General features: G+C 43.9%; 1 protein-coding gene across 1 annotated transcript; it reads left to right on the forward strand.

Moving 5' to 3' along the window:
• Positions 1-938: 938 nt before the first annotated feature.
• On the forward strand, positions 939-18,600 carry LOC308307415 (UPF0524 protein C3orf70 homolog B; the record flags this gene model as incomplete). The annotated part of the gene is made up of 2 exons (XM_080752676.1): positions 939-1,122; positions 17,945-18,600. 2 exons carry the CDS (start codon positions 939-941, stop codon positions 18,598-18,600), a joined length of 840 nt encoding a protein of 279 aa, XP_080608802.1.
• Positions 18,601-19,291: the final 691 nt, after the last annotated feature.

The following is a 19,291-nucleotide window of genomic DNA, read 5'->3' on the forward strand; positions in this document are numbered from 1 at the left end:
CTCTCTCTTTTTCTATTCACCTGTAGGCCTATCGTGTGCCACAGAGACATGTGAGACACCATATTAGTGATATAACTAAATGCTTAAGCTCATAGGATTTAGGTTCAGCTAGAGTGAACATTTTCAAACTACTGGTATAAACTAAAAACCTTGTGGCCTGTGCAACTTGCTGGTGTGTGGTGATAAAGAAATAATAATTAAAGGAGGCATAATAAATAGGAGTTGGATGCAGACATTTCCAAGAACTGCCATCAAGAACCTTGTGCTAGAGGAGCAGGAAGATGCAGCCTTCCCAGTGCTCCAAACTCCATTAATAGAAATCTAATTCAATGGCACGTATCCAAGGGAAAATACAACAACCAATAAGCCTAGACTACTACTCATGCCTACAAAATGTGAACGAATGAATTAACAGAGAAACAGAAATAGAGTAGCCTATCCCTTAACTTTGTGTCAAGGCTACTATTATAACGGGGCAACCTATCTACACTACAGTGTTTGGAGTGCGCCCAGTAGCAGCAGCAGCTGGCCGTGGACTCCTCCCGCTTGGTGATGATGAAGTTGACTTCGGAGAGGAGGAGAGGCGATGCTTGTTTCCAGCGCGCGTCAGCAGCGCGCAGAGAGGACCGTTTCGGCAAGACGCGAAGATGGATAGATCTGTGGAACACCGGACACGGGTGGCTTTAAATTTGGAATCTCACTGAGCTAAAGGATTATTTCGTACTTTCGTGGGACATGTCTGTTTTGTAGGACTACTCAGAAGCAAGTTGTTGCTCTGGGTTCAAACCTCTACATTCCACGCGCCGCCGTTTCTCTGCATTTTCTAACCGGCTGCATAGACTATAGCCTAATCCCGTCTCGGTCTCTATATGTGTGGTGGCGGTGGATTGCATAGGCTATAGCCGGGGATTTGTTCGATCTGATCCAGGAATGTTGGCATGGCTGCCTCGGGAGCACATAAGTGTCCGAAGAGTGACAAGTTGGACGAGGCGCAGGCTTTGGCCAGGAGCTGCGCGGGGAGACCCGACTTCTTGCCATGTGACGGACTGTCCATCTGCGCGACGCACAGCCATGGCAAGTGCTTCAAGCTGCACTGGTGCTGTCACCTGGGCTGGTGTCACTGTAAGTAGTTATTAGGCTACTTAGCCTATATAAATGATAATATTATAAAACATATAGGCCTACATGAACCACTGACTTTAGCCCTATTTTATACCTTGGCTATTTGAAAATAACCAATCTCTACCATCTCTACTTGTCAGCTTTTCAAACATTTTGTACTTTTTGATGCCTTCTTACACCACTGGTATGCTTACCACGTTTTCGACATGTTCTCACATTTTTCAAGCAATATCAGTAGGCTATACACCTACAGGGATTGGCTGTGCATTGGCTGAGGCATTTCAATCGTTGTAAATAAAAACAAAAACATGTCTTTATGTGCTTCTTTTAATTGCTTTGTTCTCACACGAGAGAAATACTTTAAATAATAAGCTAATATTCCAGTTACAGATCGAATCTATGATAATAAGTAAGCTGAGTCTCATTTGGAAACCTACGGGTCTATTTGGGTCGACAGTCGACCCACTCTCAGCGTTATAAAGCAGCTTTATCGATTCATGGACAAAGTGACTATAGGAATAAATAAATATAATAAAATAAAAAATAAACCTGAAATGTGTTTGCTGTCAGTGTTTCCAATATGAGTTTGTTTTGTATGCTACTCCCTTATGGATGCGTGTCTGATTATGAATATAGGCTACATTGCATTATTGTAGGCTATGTTTCTTACATCGAACAGAGCCAGTGTAGAGAGAGCAAACACATTTCATTTACTCATAGGCACATGGTCACACAGTGTTGTGATACCAAAAATATCACAATTTATTTGTGGTGAACATGATTGCTTCTGGAGGTGTTACATTTAATACACAATCCACTATATTAAAGAAACAAAGAAAGGACAACCTATATTTTTGTGAACCCACATCAATTGATAGCAGTGGAGGCTGCACTTAAATATGATAAATCAGTTTGTTAGCATACATAGGCTAAGGCTATACTCTAAAAAAAAAAGAATGAAGAGATATTCTATTAAGTTTACAACTAGGTTTCCATTCAAAAATATAAGTTGATTGATGACATCTTTGGAAGAGACTTTCAAGTTCATATTGTTAAAATATTGTAAAATAAACAAAGATGCTTTTCTACCAGCAGAATCTGCAAGAGCTACTGTTTTTGTATTAAATAAACATGGGTAGGCTAATTATCGCCTATACCCATGGCGATAACCCATATAATATTGTCCAAAACCAAGGAAGAAATAAGCAGCTTATCATTAATTCATAGTTACAGTCAAGTTTGTTTATTTACATGTATTGTATTGTGAACACAAAATAAGTGATTATTGAACAGTGATTTGAGCATAGCCTAATCCCGTCTCGGTCTCAAGGAGTAGTTCACCCCCAAAATGACTTTTTTTCTATTGATTACTCATGCCATGGAGAGTAGAGTTCAATAATATTTTTTGGTTTTTGTCACATTCCTAAGACAAAAATTTGATTTGAATAAATTTACCCCCATTGATTCCGGATGGGGACCCGTTTCGAAACGGGTCCCCATCCGGAACGAATGGGGATACATTTATTGTTATCACATTTTTGTCTTAGGAATGTGACAAAAAACTAAAAATATTATTGAACTCTAGTCTCCATGGCATGAGTAATCAATAGAAAAAAGTAATTTTGGGGGTGAACTACTCCTTTAATGTTTGTTCATTTATTAACTCCAATTAGTAAACGTGCAGGGCCATGTTGGACTACCACTTCCTCCATACTAAATTCTCTTTCTATATGAAAAATAAAAAAATAAATAATAATAATAATAATAATAATCATACCATACTGAAATGAATGATCCAAAGGCTTCCTCGAAAATCAAACAAACCATGGTCAGCGGTAATTTCAAGTAGGCCTATTTCATGAGTAGTAGTAGTAGTAGTAGTAGTAGGACTAAACATGCCAGACCACTGTATTTAATTTGATACCATGTGTTCAAGAAAGTATGGACCCACCCTCTGACTGTCACTGGTGTCATCCCTATCTCATATCAATGAAAATCACAGCCAATGTCACCTGTCAGTATAGTGACAGCTTAGTGTGTGTGACTGCAGAAGTCACATTGTAATCTTAGGATTTATTTGTCTGTCTGCATCTGGGATGAGCCTGAGCCTAGCAATTTGATATGTATGATGTGACAGAATGACATATCCAGTGTCTAAATGTATAAACCATACCCAGGGTTTATTTTTCTCAGTGAAGTAAGTGTTGTGTCGTCTGATTAGATTTATACTTGTCCCTACCCTATCACAGTACTAATCTTTGAAATATGATATACAATTTATAAATATTTTGTCAAGGAATATACCTGTTTTGTGCATGTTAAATAATTTACTTCAGCACACCCTTTGAGCAGAAACTTTATATTCTTTAAAACATTATTCAGCTATAGAGCCTATGGCTTTACAAGCGTTTCACCTCTATGTTCCTCTCAAAGGTAATTCGGTGCTAGAGTTTCACCTCGCGGAACAATCATGCACCATGGGGAGAAAATGCAGACTTAGACTGCTGAATCAGGCATAACCACCAAGGCCACACAACAAGGAACATAGAACAGCGTGCCACTGCATGTAATTCCAACCTACTCTACTCCTTTCCCCTCGTACCATTTAGCTCCACTGATGCATAAGAACGTTGTATGCAAAACCGTTTTAACATTGTCAAACCTCCACTCCTCTCCATTTCTGTACTTTTTTAATTTTGAATGTGCACACAGTAATTGTCGCTTGGACTACTAACTTGTTCTGAAGCTGATAACTCTGAAAACCCCAAAGGGAACTGTGCTAGACAGCCTTTTTTAATTACTTTTCTTTAATGGAATTTCAGGCAAAACCAACACAAAAGGTCAATGTGTGAATGAAATTGGGCTGAGAATTTTTTTTTTTTTTTTTGAGAATGAAGTTCAAGTATTTCCATTATCTTGTCTAAGTTTACTCTTGGTGAAAAGGTTTTGAAAAGATTGTCCATGACTTGGACATTGGCCTTATTTATTTTCTTCATGCCACTGCAAATTATAATATAGCCTATTTTACTAAACCTTGCAAGCAAGACACTAATCAGAATTGCAAGGGATGACAAGACAATATGGTGCTTTAAGCCTATAAGGTGTAGCTTTAGTGAAAACTGTAATTCAGTGCAGGTGGAGGCAGTCCTCGCAGCTGGTGACAACATCAGCCCAAGTCTCCATCATTACCATTAATTAGCTATGTTTAGTGTCACTGCCAATATGTCATGCCTGATGAGTAGCTACCGTATGCTCAGAGCTGTACTGGAACCACCTGGTCGGAAATCCTCTGTAAATTGATTAAATCACCAAGCATCCTAATAAGAGAGCTCATTCAGAGTACACAATTCAATCCTGAACAAGCTCACCAATCCTGCTGCACTCTAAAGATTCCTATTTTGTTCTGGTCATAAATATTATTGTATACTTGGCGTTAAGCTAGACATAGCTGTTGTATGCAATCAATACAAAAAATGCACAGAGAGACAAAGTCAAAGATAGATCGATATGTTAATTGACCCCCTCGAAAACTATCTCGAGGGGTTATTCCTAATAAAGAATTTCAATCAATGTAAAATGTACTTCAGTGCTCAACATATGGTCTGCTCAACCCTGAAAGGACATATTGATTCGAGTTTCGTACTACTGTACCATGGTAATGCCTACCAATGTACCCATTAGTCTTCTAAAATTGAAGGTCGCCATTGCCAACTTAAAAGTTCACCAAATCCACTCATATTTTTAAATTTTAAAGTCCTGGCAAGGACAAATAAAAGTAGACAGGGCTGAAACAACACACACACACACACACACACACACACACACACACACACACACACACACACACACACACACACACACACACACACACACACACACACACCTCTATCTATCTATCTATCTATCTATCTATCTATCTATCTATCTAGATAGATATATAGATAGATAGTGCTCATTATTAACCTGCTGTTGAGGCTTTATGTTGACTGTGTACCGACCAGACCATTAGATGAAGATGAATCGGAGATGTTTTGCATGTTCACATATACTGTAGAAAAAGTAAGTGGATGGTAAAGCATGTCCCAAGAAGTACCTCTAGATTCAGCATGAGAATTGGGTCTGTATGAAATAGGAAACAGGAAATGAGTTTCTCTTGGTGCTGGGTCAGACTGTGCCACGGGTTGAAGCCTGCTTTCCTCTGTATTCTGTCTATGTTATCAGACCCCTTTGTTGGACAGATTTAGCCACAAAGAACAGCAGACAGTTGAGCAGAAAATACTTTAGCAGCCAGCCAAATGGGCACAGCAACAACTTTTAAGCATGACACAAATCTAAAACAAGCTCAAATGTTTGGTTTTGATTCAACCTGTTACAAAATTGTTGCCTACATTATAGATGGTGGATTATAGAAATGATGATTAAAAACAGTGACAGGGTGTGCCGGTGGCTGATCGGGCAGCATGCTGACTTATGGTTGCATATGGTCATATTGGTCCTCCCCTCAGCTCTTTACTTCCTGTCTCTCTACCCATTCCTTCCTAAATAAATCAAAACATACCAAGATAATATAAATAAAACAGTGAGTGCAAAACCATTGATGTAAAAAGATGAATCAGAAAGTTGGAATAGTCTTACTTGACTGCATGTGTTGAACCTTGTCCACAGGCAGCTAGTCTACACTACAGTGAACATTGGCTTAAGTATTTCCTCCTGGCCACACTCTGATGGCTGACAGGAGAGTTAAGGTTTGGTCAGCGCAATGTCGAGCTCTGTGAAAGAAGGGGCAGTACATCCTGCATTATTCACAGACACCGGCTCCTGCATTAATCTCAGCTCTGAAGTCAGTGGCCAAACCACTAGCCCAGGCCCCAGCAGAGGAGGAGAGAAGAAGTGATAGCAGGGGGGTTGGAGAGCAGTGGTAGACCCTCACTGTTTCCCCCTTAAGGGATTTCAGCAGGGGCTGGAGACGGATCTCACTCCCACGCTCTCTCTCTCTCTCTCTCTCTCTCTCACACACACACACACTCACGAACAGACACACCGAACACAGAGAACCCAAATAGCCATGCAGGGGCTCAAGTATTGGTCTCGACAGAGGGGCAGAACACGCATGAATATCGATACTGCTCGAATTGCATACACAGTGTCTACTACTGTCTGTCAACCACCGGTTGCGTTAGGTTTCTCCCTGAGCAGTGTTTGTGAAAAATAAAAATAAGTAGAGATGCTCTGATTGCGATTTTTGGGGCTGATACCGATCACCGATCAACTGGAATCAGTATCTGCCGATACCGATATTCCCGATCACAGCGTCAAAACCCTAAATTCTTCCATTTATTGTGTTACTGTAGCAGCATTTATATATTTAATAATTCTTCTTACAAAACATTTACATTGTATAACCATTAGGAGATTGCAGGCTGAGGTCCTTTAGTATCCAATTCAACTTGTAGGAGTTGAAGCTGAGGTTACATTCAGTCCCACAGATAAATATTGTGAAAATAGCTGATCTAGCTTGTAGATCGACAAAGCCGATACCGATCAAAGCCGATAGAGGCATTATCGGCCGATCGCGATCACTCACCGATCAATCGGCACATCTCTAAAAATAAGTACAGCACTTACGATAGCTAGCTGGGTGGATGTTTAATTATTGAGTTTATATTATAGATTCCATGCAATTGGATAGAGTATGAGGTCTACAGTAGATGTCAGAATCGTTCTGGCTCAAATACTTTAGAATCCAATATTTCCCACTTGGGGAAAAAAGTCCATTTCAAACTACTACTACATGAAATATTTTTTATTATTTATAATTCTTTGCTTAGTCATTTACTCATTCTACTAAACATCACTCCTAGTTAAAGGTTTTGTCTTTCTAATTGATTCCTCACCAGTCTCACATGACACACTGGAAATGTAATTAGATTCTAATTAAACAGCAGCTTTAAACTCACTCATAGTATGATGAGTACAATCAACAGATATCAATCCCCTTTCTCCCTCTTCTCACGACAACAAGCCCATAAACACAAACACAAAGATACAAGATACAATACATGGAGTAAGCTACATCTGTCAGTCTGTCTCTATTCCCGTCTGTCTGATAGTGTAGTATACTGTACATCTGTCTGTCCCCACACTAATAATATACTTTATTGTACAATAGTGTCACCTTCTGAAAATAGCAGATCTACAAGCTCACAACTCATTGAAGATGCGACATTTTGTGAGCTTGTAGATTGGCAATGTTGGGCACATGACACTGTTGTACGGCAGAGATTGTATTAGGAATTACTGTTGGGAACTGACTCTCCAGCTGGATGAAAGTAATTAGCTGTGCTAAAGCAAGGCACTAAATGTCAACACACTGTCTTCAAGGGCTTTAGCTTATTATTTGTCTCAGCTGTCTATCTGACTGAACTCTCTGCTGTCACTTTGACCATGGTCCATTGACTTTTTGTCATTAACAAGAGCACTCCTCCCAGTACTCCTTTTATCTTTATCAACATTTACAGCTTCCTGATTGAACAGTGGGTACAAAATGTGTTCCTTCCTGCATCCCAACACATTGTCTCCACTCATGGACACTAATTTACTAGAGTGTAGCTACTTTTGGTATTAACCATTGTCAGTAACGATAGTTCAGGAGACGATCACTTGGGTTTAGGTATACTTTATTGACAAGAATGAAGGCAGAAGCAAGCATCACACAGCATGGCATATTGAGCACCCTACTATAGAGACAGCATAATATCTAAAGCCTATATATAAGCGCATCATATTGGCAGCCTACCTTAAGCGCTACTATAAGACAGCATAGAATCTATATCCTAAGTGAAGCATTGTTTGGCATGGGTTCTGCCTCGGGCCATTACTCGCTGACCCACGATCCCCATGTTGCCATGAGTATCGAGGGCATAATCTTATTACAGTGAGCTCTGGCCCGAGACCCCCCACGGGGGATCTGAAGCAGAACCTGACGGTGGAGCTGGGGTGGTGGCGGGGCAGTGCTATGCAACAAGACTGAGACCCACCAGCTAGCTTCCCTATGAACCTTGGGTAAGGGGGGGGGCAGGACCCAGTGTCCCGCCCCCCTCCGCGCGCGCGCCCCCTTGTGACCGTCCACCGAACTAGCTATGATTCTACGAATCGTCGCACTATTTCAGGAGACGATCACTTGGGTTTAGGTATACTTTATTGACAAGAATGAAGGCAGAAGCAAGCATCACACAGCATGGCATATTGAGCACCCTACTATAGAGACAGCATAATATCTAAAGCCTATATATAAGCGCATCATATTGGCAGCCTACCTTAAGCGCTACTATAAGACAGCATAGAATCTATATCCTAAGTCAGGGGTCCTCAATAGGCGGACCGCGGTCCATGTCCGGACCCAGGCGCACCTCCGTCCGGACCGCGGCACATTTCTGAGAAATCTCCGCACAGTTGTATCTGACGATCGGACTGACTGTGTGTGATTTGTGTTTGTGTGTGCGTGGGTGTGTATGTGCTCATTCGCTCAAACACATACACAGGCTCACAAGACACACCCCGTCCCCTACGCCAATTTGCAAGCCCACAAAGCGTCGCGGGTGCAACGTGCTGTGGGCTTGTAGATCAAAGGTTTTCCTTCCCTCCGAAGCAGTCTGCTCTCCATGCTGCTCCCCCCTCCCCTCCCCTCTCCACACACTCGTGCCGCTCGCTGCCTGAAAAAGTTGCTAAAACGTCTTGGAAACCATTGCTCCCACTGGATTAATAACTTAGAGATCTTCTACCTTTGGCTGTTCAATTGGAGAGGACAACAGCAACACATTAATATCCACGATGTAAGGCTCCAACTGCTTGCATTAGACGAGAAATGGTCGCGAAACTCGCGATGCGTGATCATGCGTCTTTAACAATGTGATGTGTCGTCGCATATTATTGCCAGCTATCCTAGGCTGTGTTAGGTTAATAACTATGACTCGTTGACCCTGATTTGACTGGCCATTTGACATAGGCAAACAGCACAGTCTGGCTTGTGCAGTACGTGTCAACTGAATGTCAAGTAATCCTCTCCCCCTCACGCTAAGTTTCACTTTATTTTCCATTCTGAACGACAAGCCTAATATTGCGTTTATGCTCTTTAGTTTCCAATAATTAAACTATAAGCCAGTGTTTTATTGCTACACAATAAATGTAAATAATGTAGCCTACTCTACATGCATAAATAATTATCCATTCATCCATCCATCCATCTTCAACCGCTTATCCAGCATCGGGTAGCAGGGGTAACAGTTCCAACTGAGATTTCCAAAGTTCCAAATAATAATAATAATAATTAAAATAAACAATTCTAATGATTATAATAAACATACATACATACAGTACATACTGTATTAATGTATCCGCCTTATTTCGCCTTCGCCTTTTTTTTTCCGGACCCGGACCTGTTTCAAAAAAATATTTCTGGACCTTCAAGATTTGTATTTGAGGACCCCTGTCCTAAGTGAAGCATTGTTTGGCATGGGTTCTGCCTCGGGCCATTACTCGCTGACCCACGATCCCCATGTTGCCATGAGTATCGAGGGCATAATCTTATTACAGCGAGCTCTGGCCCGAGACCCCCCAAAACTACAAAACCCCCAAAACACGCCAAAAGCTCAGAATCCCATGCCAGCGCTAGCCAACTGCGAGGAAGGCAGCTCTGCTGTGACTCTAGCGATTAAATTATCATTACTGCGGGGGCAAACTATGAACTGCCTGTCCTAAATGGCTATTAATACTGCTAAAGCAAAATAAGTAAGAATGTAGCCGCCTGCATGGCTTGCTATAAATACTACTAAGCAAAATAAGTAAGAGAATTAACGGCTTGCCAGAAACGCTATTAATCCTGCTAAAGCAAAATAATAAGTAAGAATATTAGCAGCTGGCAGACCGAACCAACGGTGAGGAAGGCGGTTCTGCTGACTATAGCGAAACTGAAATCTAACTGGAAGCCATACTAAACAGCCTAGTGACAAGCGGGAGCAGCAACACTGAAATATATATACAGACAGCAGAACCAGAAGCAGCGATGAGACCTTTAATTCATATAACTTCAGCACCAGACAGCTTGATATATCCTACCTAACTGACACCCCAGCAACCACCTAGCTTTGCGTGATTGAAATATTTAAGCGTAATAATTATCGTGGCCCGCAACCTATCAGGGGCGCGTGCCCCGAGTAACGCAACAGAAGCAGCAAATAAAACACGCAACCTATCAGGGGCGCGTGCCCCGAGTAACGCAACAGAAGCAGCAAATAAAACACGCAACCTATCAGGGGCGCATGCCCCGAGTAACGCAGCAGAAGCAGCAAAATGAAACCCTATGGAACAACCCTGCTAATAGTGCCTGCAGCACTATTAGCATCAGCAGCAGAAGCGTTAACTGAAACGCGTCCAACTCCAGCTTGGAACCATTACGCTTCGGTCAGTCCTGTGTTGTGTGTGCTTGATAGCTTGGCGTGCAGGATCTTGAGTTAGCTGAGGGCACCAGAAGTGCTGGTGGTGTGGCTGCTCCGATCCGGAGAGAATGCAGAGTGAAGAGGGGCGGGCCGCAAATCTGGCAGCTCTCTCCGGGGTTGTGTGACGAGGACGTCGGGCAGACAGCCCGGTGTTCAGCATGGACATGAAAGGACAGAAGGGAGAGTTAGTTCTGCGACTGACACTGGTGTACCTTCCCTGATTAAACTGCAAGCTGCAATCTTCAGAGGCCATGTGCTAGTCACATCTTAAGCCTGGCCTTGGTGACCGCGTGTGCTTGCTGCAGAAAATACAATCTTAGCTTTAGCTGACCATAACAATGAAACCACGCCTAAGGTCGCTGACTTTTAGGATCACAGAGAAATTTTCGCAGCCCACGGAGCGCTCTGCTGCAGAGTCTGCTGCTGCACATATAAGAATCTCCACGAGATACCCATCTTGACCTTTAAAGGCAAGCTATGCAAGCCTAGAGAGCGGCTAAAGCCCAACATTCAGTACAAGTAAGTCGCTGCTATGTAACTATAGTTGCCTATTATTAGCAAGCTTAGAGAGCGGCTGAACGCTTACAGAATCGAACAAGCAAATGCGTTGCTATTTACCTGCTAGAGTGTGGCTCCTCAGAGCATCTGGGAAAGCTGCAGCTGGCGAGAGGAATGGAGTTCCCACCGCTGGTGCTGGAACTGCAGCTTCCCATGTTCCCTTGCGACCTGGCGGTGGCGACGACGGTCGCAGCCTGACAGCGCCTCCGGAAGATGGGCCGGCACCACAGCTTCCAGCACGACGCAGCGCTGGTTCATGCTCATGGTAGCAGCAGTAATAGCATTAACTGATGCTGTAGCGGGCGGGCGGGCAGCCGGACGGGAGGGCCGACAGGCAGGTGGGAAGGCAGGCGGGCGGGAAGGCCGGCGGCGGGCTGGCGGTAGGCCACTTCCGTCTGCTGAATATGGCGCGTGCAGGCGGGCCGGCGGGCAGGCAGGCGGGCGGGCAGGCTGGCAGGCTGGCAGCTCATGGTAGCGGCAGAAGTAGCGGAAGCTGTAGTAGCAATGCCCTCTCCAGTGCTAACCGACTCCTGACTGGTCTCATGGAATTATGCAGTAGTGGACGAAACTATAAAGATAAACATGTTAGCAGAAAACACTCAGCCGCTGCAGCGCGACGCTGCAATGATGGCATGCTGTAGCAGCCGCTATGCAGCGGCTCCGGCAAGAAGCTGAAAGGACAAACATGATGTTAGCAGCAACATGTAGCAGCCGTGGCCAGAAGCTATAAAGAAAAACGCGATTTAGTGGAACATGAAGCAGCTTTATCATGAAGCTGCAGTGCTAACCTGATGCCGTGGCAGGGGGCATGCCGCAGCTCCGGCCTGGAGCTGTAATGATAAATATGTTAGCAGAAAACCTCAGCAGCTGCAGCGCCATGCTGCTATGGCGACCTGCTGTAGTAGCAGCTATGCAGCAGCTCCAGCACGAGCTGAAAGGATAGAAATTGTGTTAGCAGTTAGACATGTAGCAGCCGCAGCAAGAAGCTATAAGGTAAAACACGATTAGTGGAACATGTGGGCCTGCAGCCACTCCGGCCTGGAGCTGAAATAATAAACAGATGTTAGCAACCAACAAGTATTAGCTTTAGCATGAGCTGAAAGAAAACATGATGCAGCATTTTTACAAGCATCAGCCTTAGCTGTAATTATTAGCAGTTATGCTAGCACGCAGCCGCAGGTTGAGTGGAGCTACAAATAGCTGAACTATAGGAGACACCATAGTATCTGACTGAAGCAGCGGCAACAAGAGCCACTAGAACCATAATGTGACCATTTCAGCCTCCAAGACAGCAGCACAACGTATAAGGAGAAATCCTGGATGTGAACATGATGTTACAACAGTCATGTAGCAGCTTAAGCGTGAGCTGCAAACCGGCACTGAAGCCAAGTGCAGCGGCTACGGAAACACCACTAGAACATACAGTGAGCTATGTGACCCAATACTATAACCTTACGGACCAGAAGTGCTTCAGCCGGGAGCTGTAATGACACAAATAATTCAGTATCAGACGCGTGGGAGCCGAGCATGCACTGCCCAGATAAGCATGATGTCAGCATCCCACAAGCGGCAGCATCAATTGTAATTATTAGCAGCAATTACGGCAGCATTAGCCGCTTGGGTAGAGCTAGCCTCAGACGAAACCACGGAGACATGACAGCATCCCACCGCGGCAGCGGCAACAATCTGCCTACTTTACTTAGCATTTAATATAGCAGAACAGCTGACAACTTAGAACTTATCAAACCCTAACTTAAGCTTGCGGTGCGAGGAAAGCTGATGAGCTGCAGCTGATGGATGCTGAAACTGAAGAGAATATTTAGCTGGAGCTACCGAGCATTTAGAGAAGACTACGATTCCCTGCATGCACTAGCGAGTTCAACTGGTGACGTCAGGACAGACAGGCACGACTTGCGTTAGCGGAAGCAAAACATTGTTTGCACGTAAACTGTGGCACCTATGAGCTTGCGGGTTTCCTCCTCTCAGGAGCCCACGCAGACAGACATCCTTTATAGGCTTCTCAAAGAGAGGCGATTACTGTATTTGATAATTCATCCCGCGAGGGCTTCTACGCCACGGTAACTGGCAGCAGCCCTACTGTGGTCCAAGAAGCGACAGAAACCATTTAGCTGCTATGGTATAGCAACTAGCACCTCATAAGCAGCAGCTGTTAAGACGGCCAGACAGTGCAAAAGAGGAAAACATACACATAACCCGAGGCGAGGCAGAAGCAATATAGGCCCCATACTAACTAGATTAAGCACGCTGCGAGCGAAGCTTGAATCGAAGCTTCCTCCTGGCCTGACGTGACTAGTAATTCATACGACTCTTGCTACTAGCACGACGCCGAGGCTTGGCATGATAGAGAACTACATTTCCCACACGCATCGCTTAGTATGCGCTACTGAGCGTAGCCTCCTCCGTGCAGACGTAAAACTCTGCTAGGTAGATGCAAAAGTGTATATAAAAGGGGAGATGCCGCACGCAACCTACATAGTTTATTCCTCCTGACATGAGTCATTACTGTTAATAGAGGCAACGTTTCCCCACGGGGCCATACTCGTGCCTGGAACAAGGCTAGCAAGCTGTTTTACCAGCTTACAGCTATCCTTACAGAAGTTAGAAGCTAGCCGGCTAACAACAAGCAAAAACTAGCCCTTGGCTGACTGAAAGGAAGGAACGCTGCTCAACAGTAGCAGATACGACAACACACCACTGTTCCCGATAAGCACGACCAACTGAGTTTACCTTTATAGCGAACGGTCGCAAGCAAAGCCAAGCACAATGAAGTTATTTTAGCATTAGCCAGTAGCCGCAACTACTTCCATCTTGATCTGTAGTATGCAAAAATCGCTTAGTATTCGCTGCCGAACGTCATGCCGTAAATCACCGCTTGACGTGACTCGGCTAGCTCAGAAGCTAGGTGAACGCTGCCGTTTACAGACACCTGCAACCTACAAACTGAATCCTCCTAGCGTGATTCATTACTTGCTACGGGGCCATGTTTTCACGCGGGCCGCCGCTCTATGCCTTGACATGGCTAGCACATTGATTTACCAGCTAACAGCATCCTTACCGAAATAGCCGGCTAGCAATAGCCACCAGCTAGCTCCTAGCTGACTGTACATTAAACCTGTTGTTCCGCGCTAGCCGATACGGCCCGCGCCGTTGCAAGTACTGACATTGTTATCGACAAACCCAACGACTGAGATTACTTTAACTCATGGTAGCCCAGTAAAGGCCCACCAGGGCACGAAATAAGTTAGCATTTAGCCCGTAGCCACAGCCAACTTCTATGATACTGAGTTTACCTTTAGCAACTTTAGCAAGCCTGTAGCACCTTTGAAATAGCTTTAGCAACAAACAACTGAAAGTACAGAAATCAGCTAGGCACCAGCAACGATAGCAAGAAATCTGAACCTTGAAACAGCAGTTTAGAATTCAGCGATTACCAGAATAACAATCTCAAACTTCCCATACAACCTGGCCAAGAACACAGCTTCTTAGTTTGGCAGCTAAGAACATGAATTGAGCGATAGTAAAATAGCAGAAACAGCCAGAAATACTCAGCCAAGTTAGGCACCCTCTCCAAGCGGTGGGCAGCAGCACAGCTACCTGCAAGCAACAAGTGTGGCACTTGTGTGTGTACTGCAGCGTGGTAGCAGCAGCAGTGCTATGCAACAAGACTGAGACCCACCAGCTAGCTTCCCTATGAACCTTGGGTAAGGGGGGGGGCAGGACCCAGTGTCCCGCCCCCCTCCGCGCGCGCGCCCCCTTGTGACCGTCCACCGAACTAGCTATGATTCTACGAATCGTCGCACTATTTAGCAGTGGCACCATGGTCAGTACCATGGTCATTAACAATAGTCAGCACCACGGTCATTAACCACGGTCATTAACCAGAGTAAGCACCATTGTCATTAGATGGTATAGCACCTTTATCCAAGGCACTTTACATAGATTGTGCATTACATTCCCCCATTTACACACACGGCACCAACCTGCTCACCGGCAGCAACTAGAGGTTCAGAGTCTTGCTCAAGGACTCTTCGACACTAACTCTGGGGGAGCCCGGATTCGAACTGGGAACCCTTCGGGAACCCTCCGTGTTCTAATGACAGTTTCTCTACCCCTGAGCCAATGCCACCCCAGTCAGTAACTAGGGATGTCCCGATCACGTTTTTTGCTCCCGATCCGATTCCGATCATTTGATTTTGATTCAAGATTCAGGTTTATTGTCACAAGTATGTACAAGTACATGCACTGTGAGTATCTGCTGATACCGATTCTTCCCGATCCGATCTTTTGGCAATGCATTAAGGAAAAATAAATGACAGTAATCATTCTATCCAACATGGATATAGCTTCTTTTTTCACTGCATTGGATCAAAACAAAATAAAAATAAAGCTCATCAGCTTATCGTTTTTTTATATATATATTCTGATCTTTTGAAAATCCTGTGAACGGCCCGATCTCCCGATCCGATCAGGACATCCCTATCAGTAACCATTGTCAGCACTAGTCAGCATCATAGTCAGTAACCATAGTCAGCACCATAGTCAGTGCCATGGTCAGTACCTCAGTCATCAAATCATTGAGGACACCCTCATTTACAATATTGCAGAGATTACACATAGATAAGAAATAATATAAATTCAGCAAAGACAATACGGTAACACAGGTAATGTACGGCTAGTGTTGCAAGAGGTTCCAAGAACCAGGTGCACCAATGGTCTTTACCAGATCAGATTTTGTCAGTAGGAAAATTAAGGACTAGCCATTCGCTAGAGCGAGTAAAAATTCGACTAGGGTTCTGATGTAACATGGACGTAATATATGATGGTAATTTTCCAACCAGGGCTTTGTAAAGGGCTTTGCCTCTCTCAGTCAGAGAAGACCAGCCCACCTTATCATACAGGACACAGTGATGCATAATAGTTGTCACCAGTAATAAACCTCAGAGCTGAGTGGCAAACTGAGTCTAAGGGCTTGAGTCTGGAGGCAGCTGCATGAAGATAAATTATATCCCTATAGTCCAGTACTGATAAGAATGTGGCTTCTATAATCCTTTTCCTACACAGCAAGGGGAAGCTAGTTTTACTTCTATATAGGCAGCCAATCTTTTGACAAAGTTTCCAACACGATTATCAACGTGATATTTGAAATTAAGTTTGTCGTCCAGCCATATACCAAGATATTTCTATTCTGAGACTCTTTCTGTAGCTGATCCACTGGCGGTATAGTGATAAGGAGATTGGTGTAATCTATGTTTTGAAAAGACCATTTAGTCACCATAGTCAGCACCATAGTCAGCGCCATAGTCAGTCACCACAGTCAGTCAACACAATAGTCAGGAACACCATACTCAGTACCATGGTAATTAACCATACCATCAGTACCGTCGGTACAGAGTCATTTCCATAGTCAGTATCATAATCAGTAACCATATTGTCAGTACCATAGTCAGTAACCAGTCAGCACCATATAGTCAGCACCATCGTTATTAACATTATAGTTTCTGTTGCGGTAAAGGGGAGACAATTGGACATGTACTAATTGGTTGATTTCTTTATTTTAACCTTGAAAAATGGCTAAGTCTGTAAGTTGCCATCGCCGAGGTTTGATTTGTTAGCCCTAAAATACCCATTCAGCAATACAGACTTTGCCCATTCAGCAGTTTGAAAAAAAAGTGCTTTGACTGGTTTCTTTATAACCAGGTACCAAATTTAGTTTGAGCGGTTCCCCCAGACCGTAAAATAAAAGACAAGGACAGTGAGTGAAAGGAAGTGATGCGTAGGCCTGTCAATCCTACAGGCTCCGCTCCCCCAGAGAGCCACTTGAACACATCAGAAAGACACTACAAGCAACATAGCCGTTAGTTGAGGACGCAGTGAGCTGCAAACAATGACATTCTAAATGACATTCTCTTCTTTTCCTTTTTTTTTACAACTACAGTGTCTACATGCCGTTCTATTTTCCAAGAAGGATGCACTCACCTTCTAAATCAGGGTTTTGATGATATCATCAATTATTTAACATGAATAAGTTATCCACTGCGCCCACATTTTCAGTTTTTCTGCCCTCATCAGTGCTTCACACTGTCAACAGCGATGAAGGTTGGAGGGACGAAAACAGATAGTTTTGACATCATGTTGCAATTTCAGAAAGTAACCTTCTGTGTTGAGTTCAACCCCTCTATAAAGTTTGAATTCCTGGACACTTCCTGAAAGTCTTTTACATGACAGTACAATATGGTCATTTTCTAATTGTAATATAAGGTTTTATATTACAATTAGAAAACTGTATGTTTCCCAGTTACACTATACATTCCCAAAACTCTACAGTACATACAGTAGTGGGGATACATCAACAAGCTCTAACATCTAATGTTAATATAACATTAGCTAACAATGCTTTCATATACAGTAACACAAATGGTCCTGTATCAGTACGGTATTTCTTATCAAACCTACACATTATACAGTATAAATCATTTGAACATTTGCCTAGGCTATTCAATAATTTGGAACATAAGATTAATCTGTACTGTTCTAAACGTGATTTGTACATTTGAACTAGTAGAGAAGAATCAAGCAATAAGTCCCAAACAGTAGTACTTATACTTGCAAGTCAGAGGTGTGTTTATACTGCATTTTACAACAAAATGGTTCAGGCAATCATAATCAAGAACTGGAGTGATCTGTTTTATAATGGTTTGTCATACATTACATACATAGTTATACATTCTTTGTTCGTTTTCCTCCCTTAGGCAAGTATGTATACCAACCCATGACCAGTGTGTGCCAGCTGCCCAGCACAGCCGTACCTCCCGTTCTGTCCGAGTACAGCGACAGCATGAACCTGTCCGTGTGTTTGGCCGAGCGCTTCCTCAAGATCGCCCCTTGCTTCCAGTCCCCGCCTCACCTCGAGTCGCCTAAGTACTGTGTCATTGCGGACCTCTTCGTGGACGACTACATCGTCAAGCGCATCAACGGCAAGATGTGCTACGTGCAGCGTCCCCCGCCGCCCATACCGGAGCCGCCGTGTCCGCCCACACCTCCTCCGCCGGCGCCCCCTGCCCCTCGGGTGCCTCTTGGCGCCAAACGACCGCCGCGACAGACGCAGGCGCCTGCACAGCAGTCGGTGTACAAGGAGCACGGCAGCCCCGGCCCTGTGGGTGACATGAAGGGCCCCAAAATGGACCACTGCTCCTCTCCGTCCAGCTCTGAGGACTCTGGCATCAATGCGTTGGGTCTGCACTACCTGGAGTCCTGCGAGGAGGAGACAGAGGAGGAAGGGGACGATGAGTTGAGCACAGATGGCAACTCAAGCCCTGGCAACCTTTGGGATCAGGATGAGTGCTCTCTGCTATCGCCCTCAAAGTCAATGATAGAAATCATTGAAAAGATCGAAACAACTGTCTAAACACTGACATGCCACCCATGAAGCCTAATTTATATGTTGTTGCACGATGGTGTTGCTGTATTTCAAGTTATTCATGCGCTTGGAAATCTATAGTATTTCTGGTGAGCAACGCCGTTGTGTGACAAAGTATATTTTAAGTTACAGTGTATGGGTCACACACATTTTACAAGAGCACATCTACGGAACAGACTATATACTGGTATACATATATATTATCATTTAAAAAGACTCTAGGATTTATTTCAGATGGATCAATATACGTTCAACCCTTTCTAAAGCCACAGGTGGGCTTTGCTTGGCTCTGGTGAATTGGAATGTGTTCCTCCACAGATGACCAGGCATACCAATGTATTGGACTGTTCCTTTCTTCTTTCCTTTCTCTCTCACACACAGACACAGACACAGACACAGACACACACAGACACAGACACACACACAGACACACACACACACACACACACACACACGCACGCACACACACACACACACACACACACACACACACACACACACTTCTCTGTCCATAATCTGATCCCTGCATGGTATGAATTACTGAATTCCTTTTCATAAAGTGTCGAAGGAGACCCACATGCCCATCAAACTCGGATGTGGACCAACAGAATCCTTATGGAAATGACATGAATTAACAGAAAATCCAGTGACAGCCATACATTATTCAAATGACAAGCTT

The sequence above is a fragment of the Nannobrachium achirus genome, assembly GCF_963921795.1.
Source record: "Nannobrachium achirus genome assembly, chromosome: 22".
Classification (NCBI taxonomy): Eukaryota; Metazoa; Chordata; class Actinopteri; order Myctophiformes; family Myctophidae; genus Nannobrachium; species Nannobrachium achirus.